Below are 24,338 nucleotides of genomic sequence, written 5' to 3'. Positions count from 1 at the left end.
TTGGTTCAGTCTTCTCACAGTGTCTGCTTTCTCACTACTCCTGCATTTTCAGCCTCATTGCTCCCCGTTGGACAATGCAAGGCTGAAAGGTTTATCTGCAACCGATTTGTCTCTATTAATAGGTTTCTAAACTTTAATTAAACAGACAGTGAGGATCTCAATCCCCTTTCCCGCGTCTACAGGTGTTGCTAGTGCCATCTAGTGGCAGGAAGGTGTGGCGTCTCTTTTCTCTTGCGAGATTTGACAAATTTGGAGGTTGACTCCCCCCACCAAATTCACACCACATGGGGGAAGGAAAAAGCATGCAAAAAAATAAAAATTTTTTTTACCTTTAAAATTCTCACCTGCAAAAGCTGAGATGGGTTCTGAAAAAAACAAACAAAAAATTGGACTTAAAGGGAAGAAATAATTGGGTGAACATAGGGTGAATAATTGGATGAATATGATGAAGATGACTGCACTAGGTTTTTTTGTACCACTCCGTGGAGAGTGCCCCACATCTTCCACATGTTCTAGGCTGGCTCTAACACATCATCACCATGGGGTGGGGGCAGGGTAGGATTCTCAAAGTTGCTTTGGAACAAAAAGTCCTTCAGAGAGAAATGGGTCCCAAAAGCATTGTAATCAGTCACTTACTGCTGATTACTTTCTCAAAGCCTGGATTACTTTTAGATGCCCGGGGCTTGAGAGTTGCCCAGAGGGACTGGGGTGGTCCCAGGTGCTTCTGACATCATCAAGCACACACACGCCCGGGCTCGTGTGCCAAGAAAGGCAGTTGGTGAGTTACTGCAGCCACTCTGCTGACTGAAAGCAGCCCCCATGCCTTCTCAGGGTTCCCCTCATGGTTTGGGGAATGTCCACGGCTCTGAAGGGACACAGTCAGGGTAACCGCATCAGCAGCAGGAGACCCCGAAGAAAATGTGTACATCTCAGGTGGACTGCCTGCTGAGGTGCTTTTGACCAAGATGATGGTTATGATATCCTTCTCGTGCCAGTCACCTGGCCTGAAATATCTAATCCTACAACAACTTTGGGATCTTAGGCATTAGAGGCATTCTTTTTAAAGAAAAATCTGAAATCTTACTTCCAATGCCACAGTTTGCTCTGCAATTCATTCATGTAAAAGAGCTACTCAGGTAATTGTGTTATCACTCTTCCATAACATATGCACTATTCTTGCTCACCAGTGAAGGCTTCCATTAAATCCATCAAACCTTTCCAGCATATAATTTTGACTGGCAGTTGCTCTCGTCCTCTAGCATTTTCTTTGCGAAAAGCTGGGGTTTGCTGATGGGGTGTTGGCACCCTGAACCTCCATGTACTTAGTGCACGTCTATTTCTGATTGGCAACAGGGATATAAGCCTTCCCCTCACCTCACACCACCCCCCATCCTGAACCCAGCATAAGACACAACTACACCCACACCTTACCTCCTGCAGAGACTGTTGCTGCCCCACCCACTGGGTAACCACTGCATTGGAAAATGGTGTCCTGCCTCCTCTTGCTTAGCCCAGCCCTTGGTGTCTTATTTGAAAGAGCCACGAAGAGACAGATATTCACATACCCATGCAGTTCTCCAGTGGGACATCAGTGCTTATCCGAATGTCATCAATGGCAATCTCTCCCGAACGGCCTTTCCCTATCACTCCCTCGAACACAATCTAGAAGCCGGAAGAATAAGAGCCATGGTTATCTCCTAGTCCAAGCAGTGCAAAGATTTCCAAGTTTCTGTTAGCTGTAGCTTAAAGCATGTGTGTGTGTGTGTGTGTGTGTGTGTGTGTGATTGCACCTGGTACACATCTGTTGACCACATGGCTACAGCTCTTGAAATCTTAATTTAAAATGAGTTTGTTCAAATCAAATGCATATTTAAGGGGGTAAGAAAATATAACAAGGTGGTGGATATTGTTGTCCAGTAACTACAATGTATTGATTAAAAGGGCCATAATCAGAGAATATTGAAAGGGGGGTTGAAACTTCCCTCACTATTTTCAAGGTTCCTGTCTCATAAATCTTTCAAATGCCCAATCCAGGTATTTGAAAACTCGGAAGATACGAGTGGGTGGGGGTAATGTGAGAAATACAGCCCATAGGTTTGGATTTGTGCTTCTTATTATAAATTGCCTTAGGGCTTCATTATTACAAGTAGGAGGAAAAGAATTTGTTTTTACACCGGCCTAAAGTTTACTGAGCACCTACTATGTGCTGGACACAAGGATAGTAACAAAACCTATTAAGACAAGATCTCTGTCCAGAGAAGCTCACCCATCCAGTGGCTGAGACACAAATGCAAACAGGTAGTTACAATACAGTGCTCTCAGGTGAGTAAGTGGGGACCCAGATGGGGGTGGGGAGGGTCTCAGGATGCCTTGCAACCTCAAGGGGCAGGGACTGCAGGCTGTACACAGAAGCCCCTGGGCTCTGTGGTCTTCAATCATTCCTCATGCTCGCCCTCCCCAGGTTCCTCTCTGCAAACTAGCACATGTCCTCTGGCAAGCTGGGTGAGCAGTTGGCTGCGGCACCAGCCATCTGTTGCTGCTCCTCGTCTGGGGAGGAGAAGGTTAATGCTTTGGCTGGTTCTCAGTCACCTCTTCCACAGTGTGTCTACTCCTACCCAAGTTGCAACCACGGCTGAACATACCCATCTGTGCCTCAGTCTCCTGCTCTGTGGGGCAGAGATAACAGAACTCCAAACCGGGAGCTGGTGAGAGAGAGAGAGCACTCACTCAGGAGCCTCTCACGTCTGCTGGCCACTGAGCGTGAACGGCACCCGTTCCCCTTCCTATGTTCACACTGCCTGGGACAGGTCTGGGAGAGATTATCCTATTTCCTCCCCAGATCTGAAGGGGCTCCACAGACCTCTTTTCTTGTGTGTGGAGTGTTTGTTTGTGTTTATTTCCCTGGCTTCTGTGTCCCTTTGTCAGCTTACCTGATTGCAATCTAAAATAAAATGGAGAGGAGAAACATTTGTTGGAGATTTCAGCAATATAAAAGGCAACAGGAGGAACAAAGAACCAAGTCTGGGTGTAGAGATAGGCATATTCTGAATAACAAATAAGAGTGTCATTCAGTTGCCATGGCAACGTGAGAAACACAATGAAAACAGTAGCGCTTAACCACGTTCCCTAATGATGAATGGGCTCGGCCCTTTGAAATATTGAAATACGGATCACAAGATTCCCTTTTTGCTCACCCCACCTGGTACTCCATGTCGTAGCTGGGCAGGATGATCCGCCCGTGCTTCCACTCGCCGCCCTGGTCCTCGCGGATGACCCACAGCAGCTTGCTCTCCTGGCTGGCTTCCCGCACCACCTGCAGCGCCACCCCGCGGCCGCCCGTGGCCTGGTACTGGAACTCCATGCACACCGGGCTTCGGGGCAGGTGGACCGGCGGGCTGATGAGCCGCGCATACTGACCCTCTCTCCGGCTGTCACTCTGCAGCCGCAAGAAATTCCTGTCATCTGGCGGAAACAAACCCAAACAGAGGTTCTTGATAAACACTTGGGAAAGACACCAGTGTGCTGCTGTGGCCTCTGCAGGGGAAAGTTGGGACTGAGTTTTGGTGTCTTTGGTTTATTAATGTCCTTGTTCTCCAGGCTCTGTGACCCTTTCTTAAGTCTCCTGCAAAGCCTTGATTCAAATGCTGTGTCTTCTTCAAGCCCTTTCTTGACTCTCTAAGTCAAATCGGTCCCTCCTGCCTATTTCTAGGTATCATTTCCTTTCCATCTCTTTCACGTGGAGCACCCAGCACGGCCGCCTTATATCTTGGCTAGTCATGTGTGTGCCCTTCTTCTCCCTCTAGATTCTGCGAGGCCAGACCCACATCTTATTCATCATTAACTCACCCAAAGGGCCAGTGCAATCTGATGGACTGAATTACAAGGGAACAGATTATAGGGGGCGAGGTGGCTGCTAGATTGGAGGGTGACTATGACCAGGTGGTTGATGCTTCCAGCCCTGGCCATCTTGGCTGGGCACTGTCCAAATGGCTGACATGTAAAACCTTCTGTCTCCATCAGCGCTCCTAGATGATGCTTGGGCTCTAGTGATTGTGACTCGGAAGCCCAGTGTCACCTTCAAGCAGAACAGAGGGTGGGAGCTGAAAGGGGTGATTCAGGGACGCTTGAACTTGGCCTTTCTCAGACAGCCTGGCACATATGGCTCCAATGATAAAGGTGCTGTCATTATTATTGACAAAGGCTGTGTGTTTAGCAGAGAATATATGTGTTCTGGGAAATTAAGGGTTTACCAATCCAAATGTTTGGAGAATGGCCTTTTGGCTGATTGGTTTCAAATTCATCAGACACTCACGTGGAAGACCGAGTTCTTGTTGTTGTTGGCAGACTACATGCCTTGCAGAACACAGGTGTGACCTGCACCTTCAAATCCAACTTGTACAGGACCGTTCTGGCCACTCGTACAGAGAACAAGGTGGCATTTGGTGAGGAAATCTCACTACCTCTTTTTGGCCCTGAAACATAGGGGCATCTGAGGCTGAATACTTCTGCAAGATGTCAGGGCCACTTTTCTACCACATGTGCAGCATGGAACATGGGCATGTCAGATGCCTTAGGATCATGTTAGTGTGAGGTCACGTTAACCTGGGACAGGTGCACAGAGCTTCCTTACACCACAGGGAATGTGAACATCCTGGACTTGTCACGGCAGATGGGCTAGGATTCTACAGCCTAGAATCAATGAAATACTCCCTGGTCCACTGCTTTGCTATTGTTAATCTTGCTGACCTCACCTGTCTAGGTGAGAGCTGAGTCTGTGCTGGACCTCCCATCAGTGGCCCAGAAACAGCTCTTCCCTTCTCGGCTCCCCAGTTGCCTCACCTACCTCCCTGCTCCCCTAAGCCCCTTCCTGTTAGACTATCTGGGATTAGTGCTTCAGAAGCTATGCTCCCCTGAAGTCAAATGAGACCAGTTTAGTATGCATATGTGGGATTCCAGTTTGTGCCTCCTCAACCATCCAAAGCCATTCCTGTCTACATACGCCACAAGGTGTGACCTCTGCAAGGCCAAAATCAGCACAGATAACTAAAAGGCAGCTGTCTACAGAAGAGAATTAATAATGGTGTCTGCTGAGGGAGGATACACCAATGCCAAATTAGACCCTCAAAGATCTTCTAAACCTGTGCTTCCCCTATCAGATCTTACTATTACTGCTGTCAATGACAATAATTAAAGCTCATTCTTGCATAATGCTTTACAGGTTACAAGCACATTTACATGCAATATTTCATTTCATCCTTTCTATATTATTGTGAGCTAGGACTTACTCACCTTACTTTGCACCTGATGAAGAAACAGGCTCAGAAAGGTTCAAGTGATTTGTCCAAGGTAGAGAGGCGACTGCAATGGCAGAGCCCAGACCTGACTGCAGGTTTTCCACCGTCATGCAATAAGTTCTTTATTTCAGCTGCTCTGCAGGTAGCTTGCCCCAAGTCCTTGCAATCAATCACACCCTGTTTGAGGCAAACTGGCTTCCCCACTGCGTCCATTGCTGCTTTTTCTTCCCTTAGCTGTAATTCTCCACTCCTCGAACCACTCCACCTACCCCGTCTCTTTCGCTAGTTCTTCTCCTAACGATTCTGGCACACGCAACATTAATCCCCTTCTTTTCTCGACAACTCTAGCATTTACTGACTGTACTGCTGATTTTACCTTGTTTTTAAAAGGACTTCAGGCCATTTTCCATGGATTTCAGCAGGTAATCACTCACTGCCTGGCATTATAATTTAACTGGTTTTTTGGTGTGTCTTATTACCCCAGTTATATTGTAAATGCTGGTCTTACAAATAATAAGGTTTAACACTGCTTCTTCTCTCTACCCCTAGACAGTGCTATATATATGCCACTCCTCTAGAAAATTTTGTTTCTATGAATGAATGGATGAATGGAGAATGACAAATACATGGTTAAGAATGATATGAGGCTATACATTGGAAATGAGGACAGGAGAATCAGCTAGCTTCTCATAATCCCTTCAATATAATCCCTTCACAACTCCCTCTACCCTCCCAAGCCAACAGCCCCTTTCAAAGGTGAGGTGCACCAGTAATGACAAGGTGGCTTGTGGAAGTACCCAGTGTACCGAGACACCAGCGAGAACCCTTCAAATGCTCCCACGCTCCCGGTAATTTCCAAGCCCTTACTGTTGCCAGCTCATATATAAAGGAAACCAGATTTTAGAGATTTATTATTCAGCCTTCTTCCTTCACAGTTTCGCAAATAAGACCCACTTGCTGCCTGAAAATTGTTTGGCAGAAATACTATCACTTGTGTGAATTTACGTTCTTAAACAACAGGGAAATCATGGCATCACGGTTAGAATTTGGTAAGTAAGATGTGTGTGGAGGTGTGAAGAACTGGGCTGAGTGGATTGTATCTGGGTCTGTTCTATTTACCCATCCTGTTACTAAAACTCCAGGCACAGCCAGGCCAAAGGTTTCACAGTCTGCCCCTTCCAGTGACCGCCCCCCAGGTAGCCCCCTCCCCTCTCCTCTCCCTCTCACAATAAAATGACAATCTCTATGCATGATTTAAGGGACCATTGCAAGACCAGGGAGTTAATGCTAGTGGCATGCTTAGCACGAGCAGCTGAAGGATCATAATTCAGTGCTGACATCTGAGCTAATCCACTAGTTTGCAGAATCTCCAGACGAGCAGGCCTCTGGATTTCACTTCGTTAAATCATTTGTGCCCCACTTGTCTGTTAAGTGCTATGAGCTCCAGGGAAGAAAGATGATATGTAAATTTAAGGAATTAGCAGTAGACATCAGTCAGAGAGATGCTGAGCTGCAAAGCGCCTGTCACTGAGAGAGGCCTGATTAGAACCAGGGACATCATGAAGGAATGACTCAGACCAGGGAAAGCCCAAGGAAGGGAGAAGAAGAGCAGGAGGAAAGGAATGAACACATTGAACACCTGCTGCCTGTGTGCGATCGCATGGGAGGCTTTACCTGCCTCCTCTGATGTTACCTTCCCTGTGAAATCTAGTCCTGCAAAATAAACACCATCTTCTCCATTTTCGCCAAAAAGAAACTGAGGCTCAGAGAATTGAAGTGATGTAGGATTTGAATCCTGAGTGGACTGAGTAAACCTGCCAGAGCATAGCTTCTCATCTGGGTTGGACTCCCAGCCTAACTCACTAAGCTTTTAAAGCCTCAGTCTTTCCATCTGCAAAATGGATACAAAGACTGTGTTACTGCATAGAGTTGGGGGAAGAGTAAATGGAATGAGCCATGTAAAGTATTTTGCACAGTAACAAGGACACAGTAAGAGCTCAGGAAAAGTTATTACTATTAATATCGCTCTACACACTGCCTCCTATGCTTGCGTTTATTTTACTTGGAAAGAAAAAGGATAGAAAGACCGCCAATAACCCAGGAAGGCCAATCCAAGACTCAAAAAGAAGTATGTTTGGCATGAGGGCAGCAAAGATAGATGTTCTCTGGAATACGACTGGCTCCCCCTATCTGCTCTTTCTCCAAAAACCAGCCGGCCCCAAGTTTTCCATCCTGCACGGTTCACTACAGGTCTTTTGTGTTCATCACAGTAGATGAAATAAAATACTACATGATTCTGGAACAAGAGTGGGACCTCAAGTGACCTTAGGGCAGGCCAGTCCTGCCTCCCAGAGGAACCATGCCAAAAGCATCCGAGAACAGCTGTCCACCCTTTACTTTAAATTCTCCGGAGAAGGAGTTTCCATAGGCCACGTCTGTAGTGTGTTTTCTAGGTTACAACCCTAACCATCAGGAACTTCTTAAATTCAGTTTAAAGTTTTCCTGCTGTCATTTAGAGACATTTCCTCCTTCTACTCCTGATGGAGCACAGCCAATTTCTGTTCTCCGACTTAAGAGACATTTTCACTTGTGAAGAATTAAAACTTGTAGTCTTTGCTTCCCTAGGAACCCTTGCCCCTTCAAATGTCCACTTCCTAGGGCATGGTCCAAATGTCTACTTTCTAGGGCAGTGTTGGTTTTCCACTGACCCTTCTTCCAAGCTATTATAAATGCTTCAGCTCTTTTAAGTCATGGCACCCACACGTAGATATTGAGATCAAACATGGGCTGCAACTGAAGTTTGTTCTTCTGGAATCTCCCGATTTATGGCCCACCACTGTCAGACACAGAAGGTGTTCTAAGTATACAGTGGCTACTGATTACTTGACAGTGAGTAAAGCTGGTATGGTGGGGGCGGGGGCTACTTTTTTATTTACTTGAAGCTTGAGGTAAAGCCCTTTGGATTGTCAAGAGGTTGCCTGAACATGACGACTGACCAGCTAAGAACCAGCGCCCTGCCTGTTGGAAGCTGCCTTCTTGTTCTTGTAGCTGATGGCTATGACGCCGGCAATGGACAGCTTCCAAGAAAAAGACAATGGAAAGGAAATATGTTCCATTGCTGAAAGAGAATGAAGAAATAATGTCCCAGAGATACAATCCCTCTCCTCCTGGACCTGACATATTTGGGAGACTTTTTGCTGGGTCCTTGACCCAAAACATGTGTTGTTGCCAATGACACAGGGAAAACAATTGCCTGGGAATGAACAACGGGAGTTCAAAAGGGTGAAGAGGAAGCACGGAGGACAGGGCCGTTCAGCATTTTAACCTGCTGCTGTCTCTGGAAAGGTCTCCTGATATTTCACCTGGCGATTTACGGCCGCATCTGGCTTCAGCTGCTTAAGCGTCATGTGAGCACGTGACTGCGACTGGCCCAACAGCAATGGAATCAGTTGTGTCTACACCTCACCAAACCCTGAAATAAATCACCAGCTTGATCCTCCTGGCTATCACAAAGCCAAAAACACACCATCTGTCCAACACGTACATCTCCTGGCTAGCATCTTGCCCTCCTACTAGAACGACCATCTGAAAGAATATTTAGTGCTGTAGGAGATGTAGTCTCTTCGCATAGTCCATGCTTAAAACATGAGTCAGCCCTCAGCTGGCCTTCCAAGGTCAGCCTATCTCTGCTAAGGTCCTCAAATTAGCAACCAGTTAAGGGAAACACTGACTTCGGATAAACTTGGCAAGATGTTCTCAAGGTTTACAACAGACCATTTTGTGGACAGTGAAGGTTTCAGTCCTAGTTCTTGCAGGAATCTACCCAGAGCTGTTTTCTCGCTATGTCGGCTTTCATGAAGGTTTTGCCATTGAGGCAGTCTTGTCGTTCTGCCCCTTCGTTATCGATCCACACGCTGCTGGGGGACTCAACCAATCATGATTTGCAGGGGGAAAAAAAAGGGTAAAGAAAGCTTCTTCCTGCTGTTATTTTTTCCTGCAAAGCCAGGGACATTTTTCTACCTTCCTTAAAGAAGGGCCTCTATCCTTTTCTTTTCCAGCTGAAATTATTCCTTGACTGTTGGCTTTCTTTTAGCCAGGCTGCTCCTGATCTTTAATTATCTATCATGGTCCAGAGCCCAGGAAGTTCTGTCTCTGGATTTGCAGTGTCTGTGCCCCAGCCAAGCCACAGTAACCTCTTTCTGAAGACAGTTCAATCTAACAGCAATTCAATGAACTGTGTGCTGCCGTCCATCCCACCTGATCTTTTGAACTTAGAGTTGCTTTTCAATTCAGTCACCACTTGCTCACTGTCAAAAATCAAGCCCATTATGAGTAAATTCACTCATCAATTATTTCCTCTGATTTTTCTGCAACCATCCACTCACCATACCCACCCACACTTCACTTAATTTTCTTGTGTGTGCCTCCAGTGAATCAAGGCTCTGGTCTCCCACTCTAACGGAATTCATTCAATGGCCCAATCTGCAGCAAAATAGCCCCAGTGAGGTGTTAACAATCTTACCACTTAAATTTGAAGGAATAGCCAGTCACCGTTTGTAAAATTTGGATCTTTCATAACATTAAGATTCTCGACTTACTCCCACTTGAGCCTGTTTTTGAGCCTAGAGTAAAGGTTCTGTTCCCTCAATCTTATAGGCTGTGGCTAGGCAGTCAAACCTCTGCTCAGTATCAGCTTCACTTGTTTTCTTTCTATCTATCACTTTCATGATTTAAAGTCATTGAGGTAACACTGTAATCAGACTTCACAAGGCCAGCCCACGAATCAAAGAGTACACATATAGGGGGAACACACACTGGAGGGTTCTGAAGCTGACCTGGCCTAGTACCCTTTATCTCGTCTTGTCTCATTCCTGACAATAATAATGACTACAGCAATCACAATAATGACGATTATTGACCTTACTTAGTATTAATATTTACTTACAATGCTCTTTTTGATTAGCCACAATAGTTCCTACACCATCTAATGCCATGTTACTTGCTTACTTTACTGTAGTTATCCAGTGAGGGAGAATAAAACAGCTATAAATATACCAGCCACTGAACACTCCCATCAAGAGATCTCAGAGAAGACACATCCCTCCATTACTTGCTTCTTGGTTCATACCAAAACCAGGGAACTAAAGCATCAGCAAGGGTCCCTGGAGGTTGCTCTCATGTTGATGACCAAAGCACCAGGGCGGTGTTGTCCGATACAACACTCTGTGATGATGCCGTGTATACAGTGACATGCCCTGTCTATACACTGACCAATACAGTGTAGCTATTGTGCTGTTGGAATGTGGCTGGTGGGACAGCAGAACCGAAGTTTTGACTGCAGTCATTTTAATTAATTAAAATAAAATTGCCGCACATGGCTCATGGCTACCATATTCAATGCTGCAGCTTTAGATACCTGCTCACCCTATGAGTTTTTGCCTCAGTTCTTAAAGGCTGGGCTCTGATCATTCTCAAAACTGCCTATGATCAAAGCACCTGAGAATGTAGGAAACATGCCATTTCCTAACTAAGGGGGTGCTTCCTATGTCATTGTCACTACAGAGGAAAGCCAACGTGGCTTCTTAGAGAACACTGAGTGTTCCCCCACAGCTAGAAGGGGTCACTGAATTTGGAACAGGGTCCCGAGAGGCTGGTGTGAACACCCTCCAGGCAGCTAAGCCACAAGCGAAGAACTAAAAACAGAAATACTGAGTGGCTTGAAAGACTATCTTGAAAAACAAAAACAGTGGAATGAAACCAGTGGGTGTCTTGTCAGCCTTAGGCAACCACTGGCCAAAAAGAACAGAACTAATTGCTTACTTAAAAGGAAAAGGCAAAGAAAAAAAGAAAGAAAATATGAGAAAACAACGAAATCAGAAAATATCCAAGGAATGTAAGCAGCTTCCACAGGCCCTGCTCACCATATGGGCTGTATTGGGTACTGTAACATGGCTCGATCCTCTCCTGTCCACCTGTCCCTTCACCCTGGTGCCCCCCACACTTGATGGAGACACCTCCTTTCTTAAATTTCATTACTTCCGTTTGCCTATCTCATAAGGGGATGAAGCATATGGCACATGCTCGTGAAGAGTGGGACGGTCCCCTCTGTGGATGGCAAAGTGTGGCACACAACAGGCTTTCAGGCTGACTCCGTGGGCGCCAGCCGCTCTGAACCCATTAGCAGTTGCTCTGCCCCCAACCAAGCCAGCTGCTTCCCTTCTCCCCAATCCCCTCAGGGCCTACCCCCTCCTTTTTTTTTCGATGAAGAAGAAGAAAGGACCACCCTGAACAGAAAGGGCTTTCTCTCCTCTCCTGCTTAAAGCCCAATATCGAGCTTTGTAAGGAGAAGGAAAATAGGAAATACAGAGACCGGTTCATAAAGTCATCAGAGGATACAGGGAAGGGCTCTGAGAACAATATTACGATTTTGTTTCCTGGAGGCAGGTTACAAGTGCCACTTTCCCAAACTTCAGGGATTCCTCTGGAATAGGAAAATAATTATTTTCCCTTTCAATATCTTAAGGGAGGAACAACATTAGATTTAGCAGTTCCTTATGGCCCTAATTTTCTCGCTGTCCCCATCTATTCAGCCAAAGGTTGGAATTCTGCCCACTTTGTAAGCTCGCTCTGAAAAGCCCTCCCAAACCACAGGGTGTAACGAATCAGCTGGAAGGAGGACAAAGACTAGAATTCCCAACCACCAGTAGCAAGGGCCAGCCAGAGGGGCTTTCGGGTAAAGGCCAGGACTGGACGAGGAGGAGGTGGTGGTGAACGGGTGAAGAAACAGAGGTCCAGGCCAGGGTCAAAGGGAGGTCACTTAAGCTCCCCTAGAGCTGTGACTCGGTAATTGGTGGCCTTGTGGCCTGGGTAGGGCTGCCCTCAGACACTCCCAGAAAAAGTATGCTTAGAAGAGTACAAGGGAGGAGGCCAGAATCATTAGAATGAACCTGAGGACAGCCAACCTCCCCAGCCAACCTCCCCAGCCTGCAGAGGACCCAGGCTATATCCTTTCTCGCAAAGCACCTCTGCTGAGGTACGTACCACACAGACACACACACACCCATGCACAGAAACCACAAACACACTCATGCACACACACATTAACGCTAGAATACGCACACCTACACAGACCCCACAAACCTTCTTTACATTCAGATACAACATGGGGGTTGGGAACAACCATGAATTAATTGGATGCAGTCTCAAAGGAGTGGAAATGAAATGAAAAATCCAGGCTGGGTTATAAAAATAAGTATTTTTTCCCAACGTGCAGGAGGCTCATTATATTAATTAAACATTATTGCAGTGAACAGAGAAGGGAGGGTGAGTAAGGCTGGACTGGGGTAAGTGTTCTCTTCTGTTGCCCGAGGCCGTGGTGATCTTCAGATATTAATCTCTCTGAGCACTCAAATGCTGAAGAGATAAACACTTGAAATATGAAAATGTTTTTCTCCGGATCAGGCACTGTGACCCTCCGGGGAAGCAAGTGTGGGCTGTGTCAGGAGGCCAGCTCCAAGTGCTCTCCTAGCGTCTGTCCCACTGCCGCCCCCCAGGAAGAAGGGACACGCCAGTGCTTGGGGTGAGAAGCAGAAGGGAAGTTCCCTTTCCCTCTTTTATTTTCTAGTCTTTTCCTGTTGTATTCTGGCAAACTGATCTACTGAATTTCCAGAGTTCACCCCTCTCCTTTCCAGTGCTTGTGGAGGTCTCAGGTCCAGGCCAGAGGTACAGGAGAATTCAAAGTCACTCAGCGCTGTGCTGGAGCCAAGGTGTACCAGCTTGTGAGAGCTGCTTGTCAAGTGTTTTGTAAGCCAGTTGTTAAATGTATTCATTGGTAAAAATTAAATTATATAAACCTATAATTTAATACACTGTATTAAAAAACAAAGGTAACAAATCCTCAAAACTCAACACTTGCTAGTTATCTTAATACATTTTATCAGTATCTATACTTCTAGAGTCATTTCTGTCTACTGTATTTGCACAATGGAAAAAAAACTGTATAATGCTCTATTACTGACTTCTCAACTCCACCTCCATTGATGTTGTGTTGGTAGCTTAAGTGGAGCTATGGTAAGGGTATTTTCACCACTGAAAGTGACAAACGTTAAAAAGCAGTTGTTGTTGTTGTTTTTAATCCCTAAAAAGCCTATTGTTAGACATTTACCATCATACTGCTGTGAAAGCACGTAACAGCAGAGAGAGCAGACAACGCTTGCTACCTGTTTAGAAGGGCTAGAGGCAACCCCTTCTTGTCAGCAGTGTCAGGAGAGGCTTCTGAAATCTGGCTTTCTGAAACTAAAAGGGTGGGCTTAACAATGTATCCAGGACTGGCAGCAATACTCTTCTAGAAGCCAAGTGCCAGGCAGCTCTGCTAGATACCCATGGGTGTGGCCGCATTTTGGTCCCTCAAATTGACTTGGTGTAGAAGCAATGGCACCCTCAGAGATGTATAAATCAGACTCAAGGCCAGTGGTCTCCCCATGAGCCATTTTAGGAACAGTACCCAGCTCGAAGTTGACAAGGGGCTCCATGATAATGGCAGTGGGTGCTGGCTACGGGAACAAGAGGACATTGACTCACCCCATCTCCTAGGGCCTCCCAATTGTCCCTTCTTTTTTTCTCCTCTTTCTTCTACCTTGGCTTCCCCCTCTCCCTCCCAGCTTCCAGGCTGTGCTGTAATCACAAGAGAGGCTGGGAACCACCAACTGGCTATTCTTTGAGGTGACGTCTTGAGCAAAGACCGTGGTGGTTTGTGGGCAAAGAACAGAGGATTGCTCTGCGGTGGGAAGTTACAAAGCTTGTAAGGGAATCTGGGGTTGAAGTATGTGGAACAGGCTAGCCTTAACTCTTTCATCTCTTCACTCACAGCTGGCTTACCTGGAAACGTCCGGTCGTTCGGGCTGGAGCTGCTGGCCCAGGTGGTCCGGAGCCACTTGGCATGGTCATACATCCAACCACAGGGCTCCTCGGGGAAATCAAAGTTGCAATTGAATCCCGAAGGGAGCTGCAAATCTTTGTCTAAAAGGGGAAAATAATAACCCAAAGGAAGGCAAATGAAATGGGTTCAGAGAACAGCCACAGTGGTACTATTTAAATGGCTGGCAAGGCCTGAGTGGAGAGCAGAGAAAGAAGTGGCTTCCTTTGCTTATTCATTTAACTCATCTTGGCGATCGCTGGCTTTCGGGTCAGGCTTTGGTCTCATCCTTCCCAGGCATGAAAGCCAAGTCTGCCAGTGGTTCCCATAGTAAGCAATTATAAATGAGGCCACCAAATGGCTTCAGGCTCTAATCAGCCTCTTCTGTCCACCTCGGACAGCAGACAAATGTGAAAATTGCTGTTCCCTAAATGCCAGAGAAGAATGTCTCCCCAGTGCCCTGGTGGAAGGCTGGCTCCCAAAAAAAGTATTATCTCATCTTCTGCCAACCTGGCTCTCAGAGGAGGTGGGGTGGCCCATTAGCATCCCAGAGAGACTGAAATCCCTGGGAGGTTCTGCCCAGCGAGGAGAAAGTGACCTCAGAAACAAGGAAGGCTTGTTTGCTACACTTCACCTCTTTGTGATCCGTCTCTATTTCTGAAGACTGGGACAGTCCAGCATCTCCACGGGGAGGTACGCCCGGTGGGAAATTTGGCATGGTAAGAGCAAATCGAAGGGACCAGACCAGCCAGCCGTTCAGCTCAGTGCTGACCAGGAGGAAAAATAATTTCCCATCGTGCTGAATCCCTGGAGGCTGCGACCCCAGGGAGATGGAGAATGCTTTCCCTATGGGAATCCAGGAACTAATGACACAATGGTGTCCTGTCTGCTTTGGTGGTTCACCTGCCTGAGCCTGAAGACAGAACCAAGAGAGCTTCTTCTGGGGTTCCACCCAGCTCCAAAAATTCAGTATGAGTTCATGCCAAATATGTGACTAAGTCGGGGTGGCGTGGAGGTGGGGAAGAGGAAATGGGAACCCAAATGTGGTTGTTTGCCAGCTGTGCCTGCGGAGACGGAGGAAAAATGCCGGCTAATGTTGGTAGCAGGGAGGAAGTGGGGTCTCTGCCCTTCTCACTTCCCTTCCCAGGGTTCTTAGAGAGGAATTTCCATGGGGAAGGCTTAGAATGCAGGTTAGGAAGTCTAAAGGGAGCCACAGACTGGTAGAAACAAATTACTCACCCTAGGGGTGAGGAGGGCTCACCTCATAGGGGGGCAGGGCACTGCTGGCGTCAGAGGGCGAAGGAAGATTACCACCAGGCCCTGTAAATGCCTCCCTTTTCCAGGACAGCATATTTAACATTTGCCCACCCTTGGCCAAATTCAGGTTGAGTTTAGAAGAAACACATGGAATCTATTACAGAAGCATCAACCTGTGGCTTGGAAAAGTCAGCCCTTAGCCCTTACCATCCCCTTCTCCTGACAATTTCTGAATTTCTATTTTTCCCTTCAAAAAATATGAAGTAATTCAATATAGCATAAATCCTCTGTAATATTTACATGTATACTGTATCTCAGGAACCAGATTCTACAAAAAAAACTTTTGCAAAAAGAAAAGGGAGGAACCATCAAAGAAACCTCAAATGAAACAAACCACTATAAACGGGAAAATCATATTAAAAATAAACTTCTGAAATTTTGTAGCAGAACCCTTAATTTTTCCTTTGGTTGTCGTTTAGCTAGAACCCCCACTCCAGGTCCCCCAACAAGCTAACTCTGCAAATCCAGTATCGTATATTAACTCCCTGTGCATTTCACTTTCGGCTCTCAAACTATCTGAAACATGTCTTGGAAGATTCTCCAAGTCTCCTTCTTCTCTCCATAAAACAAAAACAAGTTCATTAAAATGTCAGAATTCTGTATTCAACTAACCCCGACCAACAGTGTCCCCCACCCACACAATAACACAAAAGCACAATCCCCAAAGCATATGCATTAAATTATTGCCTTTTCAGTCACATAACTTCAGCATTTATTTTTGGCTTTCCTCCCATTCTTCTTTGTAGCCATTTTCTGGAGTCATCCACTCCATCAGTGCAGTTCCTCTGTCAAACGGCTGTGCTTGCAGGTTCCACAGATTTCGCCATCTACCTACCATCTTTATCTCTCCATCCCTTCTCTAGTCTCTGCCAATCTTCTCTCATTTTGTTTAATGAATATTTAATAATGATCAGTAATTTACTGTAAGTTGAGGCTGTCAAGCTTAACATTCTAGAGAAAATGCCAGGTGTTCCAAAATTTGTGGTTTCTTAGAAATGTCCTCATACTTGGTGACCTTAGCAGTATGATTTAAAATGTGACTTACTTTTGGGTTCTGCCAATTATTGTTTTTATCTAACTTGGATAGGCTCTGAAGATAAATGAAAGGAATGTAGATTTCCCATGTGATGAGACCCACCCAGAAATGCGAAGCCCCTGAGTTTTGAGGGAACGGTTGAAGATGCCTTTTTACATTTCTGCCTTTGTCTCTGATCTGCGCTCCAGTTACAGAGGATACGGTGCACTATCTTATAGAATCATCACTGTTATACTTTCTCAAATTAGTGGCGGTGAAAGACACAGGGAAACACAATTAAGTCACGGCTAACTGCTGGATTAACCCAACTATCGAGCTCCATGGACCAAATCACCCCGATGACCGCCGTATCTTCACTTGACTGTAGCAGCCTAACAAGAAAAACTATTAGAGCTGTGAATTCTAAGGATGAGGATGGTTTTCCTTTAGCAGACAAGCAAGACAGTGAGGGCTCAACAAATGAGACTTCTCGAAAGAAGTCATCTTTGTCTCACCTGATATCTAGTGGGTTCACAGCAGTAGGGCTGTACTGGTTGTTACACTATTCAAATGCTTCTACATTGGTTGTAAATAGCCACTGCCCCAGACCCCTGAGTGTCCCCACCTCTCTTACCCCTTCCCTGAGATCCCCTGGATTTCTGACCCAGGAGACCCCTAGGTCCCTGCCCAGCCACAGGCCAGCTCCCACTCTGACTAGTCGGCACCCATGCCATCGGGATGCAATATGTGCTTACCATCCTCAAAGCTGCAGTTCTCCCCACACTCCGTGGCCTCCTCATCGGTGGGATACGGGGTAGTTGTCTCTTCGCTCTTCACGGTAGGTCCCAGCGTCTCTACTGTGGGCTTGGAGTCTGTGTAAGGGCAAAGGAGGAGAAGAGAATGCTGTAGCAGCCTGCGTTGCAACCCAGCAGGGAGAAGATGCCAAACATCTTTAGAGAAGAAAAAGAAGATGCACACATGTGCCCAAAACTCTGAGGTCACATCTGTGTGCTGTCAATGAAGTCAGAGGCATCACCATAGTAGAATGAGAACGGTCCTGGGTTGCAAAACCAGCAGTGACAGAGGTAGGGACACAAACCCACATTCTTTACTCCATGGCAGAGGCCCTGACGTTAGCACAAAAGGCCACATGAGGCAATAATGGAGGGGCGATAGGCGACACTGACTCCAAGGAAGGACCAAAGCACACTCTGGCTCGCGTCTGCACAAAACTGGGTGGACGGGAATATGGATTTAAAGGGGTTCAGACTCTACACGGTGAAAGTGATTTGGGGCTATGCCTGAAGGTCAGGGTGTGGCAAATTCAAGTGTTTCCTGGATCCAAACACCTACTGTAAGTGAGGAAAGCAGACGTGGTGGTGGGGGCAGGGGAGGGTTGGAGAGAGAGGAGGTGATGACAGCTGAGATCTTATATGCCTGGTTTAAAGGTGGCCTCCACGACTGGCTCCAGCAGATTGGGGCCTGGAGGGGAGGTAGCCCAGTGTGGCCAGGCCAGGTCTTCCAAATATTTCCCCCTTTCCTTTCCCTAACAAGAAGGCAAAAATCCCTAAGTAAAATCTCCAGACGCTACATGTTGGCAACCTGTTAAAAATGTTATACTACCTAGCACACAATGAACCCTGGGTAGGCCAAACCTGGCTGCAGGCAGTGGGTTTTGACCTCAGCTCTAGGTGAATCATTCACCTATTCATTTGCTTATTTGCTCACGCCCGTCATTCATTAAGGATTGAGGGAGTGAATGGAGCTATGAGTCAGGCCCTGGGTGGGGTGAAAGGGGTTCTGGAAACTGGTGCTCAAGTCCACGTGTTTTGGGGTGGCGTCTTCATCCCAGAGCTGTCCACCGACAGGATGCCCGTGCCTTGTCCCTCTCATTTCTATACATGTTCCTTTGCGCTATTGTATGTGATTAGGCGCCTTTGTCAGGCACCCTTCAGGATATCATTTAATAAAGCCAGGAGCTGGAGGAAATTGCTAAATACGTTGAATAGCTTTTTCACGGTCGACTTCCCACCTTTCTGCTATTAAATACTACGTACATAACCTTTCATACTTCCCTTTGCTGTGTCTGCCTTTTGCTCACAGTAAATAGCAAATAACCTCGAAGCGTCCTGATTTGTAAGTTCAAATTTGTCACTGTGTCATAGAAACTAGATTGTAAAGCAAACTATGGGGCAGTAAGGCAAAACATAATTCTCTGAAACACAAACAAACCAACTAACAGGTGAAGCAGCCCTGTCAAATTATTCAGCTGCAGCAGCTCAGCCCAGGCCATTATTTTTCCTGTTATCCTTTGGGATAGGGATGAAGAAGTGAACCAAGGATGGGCGGGAGAAACAGATGGAAATTCGAAAAGCAAACATAGCCACATGACCTATGGAGAACAGTTTCTGGAAATGTTAGGTAGCAAAATGGGTCAGCTGATTGGTGTAGAGAATGTTAAACCTGGGGGCCAGTGAGGCACCAGAGGGCAGGGCGTGTAAATGAAAGTGGAGGAACGGCAGGCACGGAGGCCTTGGTGTTTATACTGTTTGTGCAATGTTTGTACTGGGCGCTTCAAGGTAACTGCCCATCAAACAGCAGTGCTCCCCCTGAAATTGAAACCAGATGTCAGAGACTTCAAAGGAAAGGAGGCTGGGCAAACGGAATGCTCCTCAACTCTGATCTTCCAAGGAATGGCCAGGCAGGGCTTTGAAATAGGAAACCTGTCGCTGACCATCACTGGTGTAATTTGGGGCAGGTTGGGGTTGGGGAGCAATGAGGGAAAGAGGTCATTAGCAACTGTCCCCCTGACCAGACTAGGAGGGCGTGGCACCGAAGGGCAAGGGATGGGGGGAAGAATGAGGTGGACTTCATCCAGCTGAGTGACCTCTGGCAAGTGACTTCTAACCTCTGGGGCTGTTTCCTTGTCTACGAAAGAGGAATTGGCCCAGGTCTGTGATATTTCCCAAACCACGCATCACTCTCATCATTGGGTTGTGGAATCTATTGAATAGGTCATGACCAGCATTTAAAATGTATCAACTATAATATTTTAGAGTGCACTTCCATGGTTAAGATGACCATTGCTTTGGGAACCTTTGGTTTCAGTTACATTTATTTATCTTAAACAGTTCGCTGGGTGCCAGGCAGTAGTCTAAGTATTTCATATCCATTCATCCATTTAACCCTCACAATGACCCTACGGGGTGTAAATAGACTATTGTCATCTCCATTTTTCAGCCAAGATAACCAAGGCGCTAAGAGACTAACTTTTCTGAGGTTATGCAGCCAGCAAATGGTAGGGGCAGGACTTGAACTTGGCAATCTGTCTCCAGAGTCCAAGCACTTACGCATACACTGTACCCCGTATACACAAGTGTGTGTGAGTGCTTAGAAGTGAAGCGGGTTGTGAAGGAAAATTATTTTAAATTGTGTATCATGGGCAGAAATGCGTGAAAGCCACTGGCTTACAAACTCCTGGATCCCCTACAGCACTGAGCCCCTGATGCCAGGGCAGCCATAAACGAAGCCAGCTTGTATCGGGGGGGGGGGGGGGAGGTTTTCTGCACCTGCGAGAGGACAGGTGACACACATTTAGCAGGCTGCAGGGAACTCTGGCCTCATCCCCAGGTAATGGGGAGTAAAGTGTCTTCCTATGAAGATGTGTTCACTAGGGCTGCCTTCAATTCAAAAGTGAGGAGGCTAATTTGGGCCCAATTCCCAGCCCGTGTGCCTCAACGGGGCTCCTCTGCGCTGCCGTGGCCAGCATACAGGCAGCATTTTTCTCCCTGGGAGCCAAAAGCACTTCTCCGACATGCCCTTATTAATCCTTCATGCCATCCTGCCAGCTGAGCCGGTGACAGGTACGGCACCGACAGGAAAATGGGGATACCTGGGGCCCTGGTGGAGGACGGCAGGATAACTCAGGCTAGTGGCTGCTCCTGCTGGCATCAGGCTCAGGCCCTGAGCTCCAGTGGCTCCCATGAACTCCTTTTGGCAGGCAGTGAGAGAGCTCCGGGTAAGATCTGGTGCCAGCTCTGCTGAGGGAGGAGGGCCAGCGCCCCGAGGAAAGGAAGGTAGGGCCTGACTCAGAAGGGCAGGGCTGTCCCTCGGAAACCAGGAAGGCTGGGCACCCTCTGTGGGCCTCACCCTCATTTGGGAGAATGAGAGGTGTTCCCCGAGGCCTGGGCCACCTGGCAGGAATGAGCAGGACAATGAGAAGGAGTCCTGCCCCCATCAGCTCCCTGCAACAGGGTCCCTCCTGAGCAAATAAATGCCTTTTACAGATGTGGCTCCGAAATGAAAATGAAGTCTTTTAGCCACTGACATCTGGAGGCCAGATTCAGAAATAAACCAATTACTTTACTATCATGAGGGGTTTTTTTTCTTTCCTAAATCAACAGCCACAGCCCTCTGGCCTGAAGAGCCAGGGTCTAATTGAATTTGGGTGGGTGGTATGTGGTTATGATTTGTTTTTGAGAGACTCGGGTTGGAGAATTGAAATGATCCTTTAAAAAAGACAAAGTGCATCCCTTGAGAAACTGTCCCGAGTCCAGAGGCTGTGGTACCCGCGGTCTGAGGCACGAGAACACGGCAGGGGTCTGCAGCGCTTCCAGCTCCAGGGATGGCTGCCCCCTCCACAGCCCTCCCAGGGCCTCTTGGGATGTCAGGGTCAGAGGACCATGTGGGTGAGATGCAAAGAGGAGGAAGTGTCCTCTTACCTGTCCAGTCACAGCCCAGCACCTCCAGCCGCATCCCGATCCCCGCCGGCGACCACCTCTCCGGGTATACCCGCACATACTGCGCCGGAACGGGGTCGAACCTTCGGATGTCAGGGGTGTCATAGTGCATGTTCCCTTCAAACAGCTGCAGGGAGAGAGGCCACTCAGCCCTGCTGGTGTGGGACCCAGTCCCTATCACCTTCTTGCCTTTCCTTCCCCTTCTCCTCCCTGCCCTGTACATCCAGCCAGGAAGGCAGATTCCTAGTTGATCCCTGGCACTGGGACATTCCGATCCATGGGGCCTTCATTTTCAGACCAAGGATTTTATTCATTTGGAAGGTGGTTAGGGACCCAGAATTATGGAAAATAGGAAGTAAACAAAGGTGGCAATTTCCAGGTTGTGTCTTTTACCTGGTGACTGAAAGGGAGTATCTGGGGGAAGAATTTGGCTCCAAATGCGTTTTCAGCTGACTGGCTAGAGAAGGGGGAAGGCAGTTTGGGTGATCTTTGACCGTTCTGAATTCCTGGTCTACTGGGAAAGGGATGCTTCTTTTTCTAATGCGTGAAAGCCTCGATTGAGGTAGCCAAAGCTGACTGATAATTCCCTGCTCACTGAGAACCTGGCCGGAAAATGACCCCTAGGCCAATGACACTGTTTTCTGGTCACACATTGACAGTCTTAGACGGTTTCCCAAACCTTTGTTTAAGGAAAGCACTCGTGTCAAAAGAAACCTCACATGGAGCCCCAGTACATAAAACTGATGATGCGGGGAGCAGGGGGCTGCTTTGGTGGAGCTGGGTGGAGGACCAGCCTGGAGTACCCTTGGAGACACTCATCCAGGGGAAGGACAGGAGTGAGTGGCCAGGGCCTGCAGCTGATTAGCCCCCAGGAATTCTGCAGGACTGCTCCAGGTTTCAGGATGCCCTGGGTCCACAATTCTGAACCGGAAGCACTGTCTCAGATAGGGCTGTCTCCCACAATGGCAAAGATCGACTCCTTTCCCAAGAAAAACCAGGCTCAGCTCTCCCTGGGGAAGCCTGCAGCCCAACTTCTGTTCCACTGATGCAAAGTTCCATTGACGCAAGCCCTGAGCCTTTCTAAGCCTCTGGAGTTGAGAGCTGGGAGTTTACCTCAGCATCACAAAACCTCTAACCCAGCTCTTGCCTCTGTATTCAGAATGGAAACATTTGCTTAGCAAAGGTGGCCCCGAGACATGCAACACTCCCTCCTTTTTTAGGGACCTGTTCTTTCGAGAAAAACAAGGGGTAACTAGAGATAAGAATCAGAGAGCCTGGCCCGCCAGGAGACTGATCTGGGGAGGGACAGAGGCATGACGTCTCCTCCCCTTCTGGGGCTCCTCGTGTCTGTGTTGAAGGCTGACCTTCACTCTGGTGGCAGAAGGGTAGGCTGCACTGGCCTGAGCCTCTGGCTCGGGAGTGAGGTTCTCTTGCTTCTCCCTTGCCTCAGTTTGAGAGGCAGGAAAGATCTAAGCAGTCAAAACTAGGAGAATACAAAGGAATGCAGTGATATTCAGAAAAACATCGTTATTTTTGGAAGTGAACCTCTAGTTTCTATAGCTTGGCCTCCAAAAACCACATCCCCTTTAGATGTCTGGCCAATTTCAAGGAAACTTTATCTGAAAGAGTGTATAAAGAGTGTTGAACTTTATAAAAAGTCAGTGTTCAGTAGTGGTTAAGCATTGACTTTGGAGTCAGACTTCCGGTTTCTGAATCGGCTCTACCACAGGTGAACTGTGTGACCCTAGGCATGATATCAAGTGTCAGTTTGTCATCACTAAAATGGGAGTGACAAAAAGATCTACTTTGCATAGATGTTGTGAGGATTACAAAAGAGTCATTGCCGGGCCTGATGGCTCATGCCTGTAATCCCAGCACTTTGGGAGGCTGAGGCAGGTGGATCACTCGAGGTCAGGAGTTCGAGACCAGCCTGACCAATATGGTGAAACCCCATCTCTACTAAAAATACAAAAATTAGCTGGGTGTGGTGGCGGGCACCTGTAATCCCAGCTACTCAGGAGACTGAGGCAGGAGAATCGCTGGAACCGTGGAGGCAGAGGTTGCAGTGAGCTGAGAACACACCACTGCATTCCAGTCTGGGTGACAAAGACTCCATCTCAAAAACAAACAAACAAACAAAAAGAGTCAAAAATAAGGTATTTAGCACAGTGCCTGGCACAAAGTAATCTCTCAAATGTTATCTGTTTTATTGGATTTCAGGAGTTGGATGACGACTGTTCAGATGGGGCATCACCACTCTCCACTCCCTGTACCCCACTTAGCCTCCCTGTTGAGGGTGAGGTTACAGAGGCCTCCAAGAACAGCCTACCTTTGGTTGCTGGGTCCTGGGGTCCTGAATGTATTCCCAGTCCTTGCCATTTAGGCTGTAGGAGACTTTGAACTTGCGTACAAACGCCCTGGCTTCCACGGCAGTGATACTGTCTCCTCCACGGGCTCCCTGGATGATGACGCCTTTCACTGTCTTGGGTGTTCCCAGATCTACCTGAAGCCACTCCTCACCCGGCTGGGCCTGAGGGATTCGAGGGAACCAGCCTGCGCGGCTGCTGACCAGGCGGGCTGCACTGGGGCTCCAGAGGTATTCGTGGGTGGAAGAGGCGGAGATCTGGGAGTCTGCAATGAGGCCTGAGAGCATCCCCAGCATGTTGGAGCAGGGGGCATCTGCAGAGAGGACAGGAAGATACAAGAGGTCATGGCTGACACCTGCTAACCAGGGACCACCCCCTATAAGGAGGGAGTTGCAAAAGAGCCCAACTGTCAAATACTAAGTCAGCACTGATTTCTTTGCGTGGTGAATGTGTACAGCACTGTGGTTAAGAGCCTGGACTCGGAGCTAGATTGCCTGTGTTCATGCTCACTCTGCCACTTTCTAGTCAGAGGGCCTTGGGCAAATTATTTAATTGCTCTTTGCCTCCGATTCCTTAGATCTAAAGGGGAGCTAATAGAGGTGCCTACCTCTTGGGGGCTGTTGCAAGAATTCTGTTAGTTCCTAAGACCTCACAGGACAGTGCCTGGCATATTTAAGTATCCAATGGCCATTA

General features: G+C 47.5%; 1 protein-coding gene across 2 annotated transcripts in view; it reads right to left on the bottom strand.

Moving 5' to 3' along the window:
• Positions 1 to 24,338, bottom strand: part of NRP2 (neuropilin 2) — a 97,138-nt gene that overhangs the window by 12,504 nt on the left and 60,296 nt on the right. The window contains exons 9-15 of one of the 2 annotated variants that reach the window (XM_023219362.2): positions 23,609 to 23,958; positions 21,262 to 21,406; positions 17,296 to 17,412; positions 14,172 to 14,312; positions 3,200 to 3,462; positions 1,566 to 1,662; positions 330 to 365 (exon numbers count right to left, since the gene is read on the bottom strand). In XM_023219362.2, coding sequence (XP_023075130.1) covers positions 330 to 365; positions 1,566 to 1,662; positions 3,200 to 3,462; positions 14,172 to 14,312; positions 17,296 to 17,412; positions 21,262 to 21,406; positions 23,609 to 23,958 — 1,149 coding nt within the window. The remainder of the gene's footprint in view (positions 1 to 329; positions 366 to 1,565; positions 1,663 to 3,199; positions 3,463 to 14,171; positions 14,313 to 17,295; positions 17,413 to 21,261; positions 21,407 to 23,608; positions 23,959 to 24,338) is intronic. The other variant, XM_023219372.2, reaches the window with a different exon arrangement.

This window comes from Piliocolobus tephrosceles, chromosome 11 (genome assembly GCF_002776525.5).
Source record: "Piliocolobus tephrosceles isolate RC106 chromosome 11, ASM277652v3, whole genome shotgun sequence".
NCBI classification, from domain to species: Eukaryota; Metazoa; Chordata; class Mammalia; order Primates; family Cercopithecidae; genus Piliocolobus; species Piliocolobus tephrosceles.
Note: the sequence above shows the minus strand (reverse complement) of the source record. Positions and strands in the feature narration are given on the sequence as shown.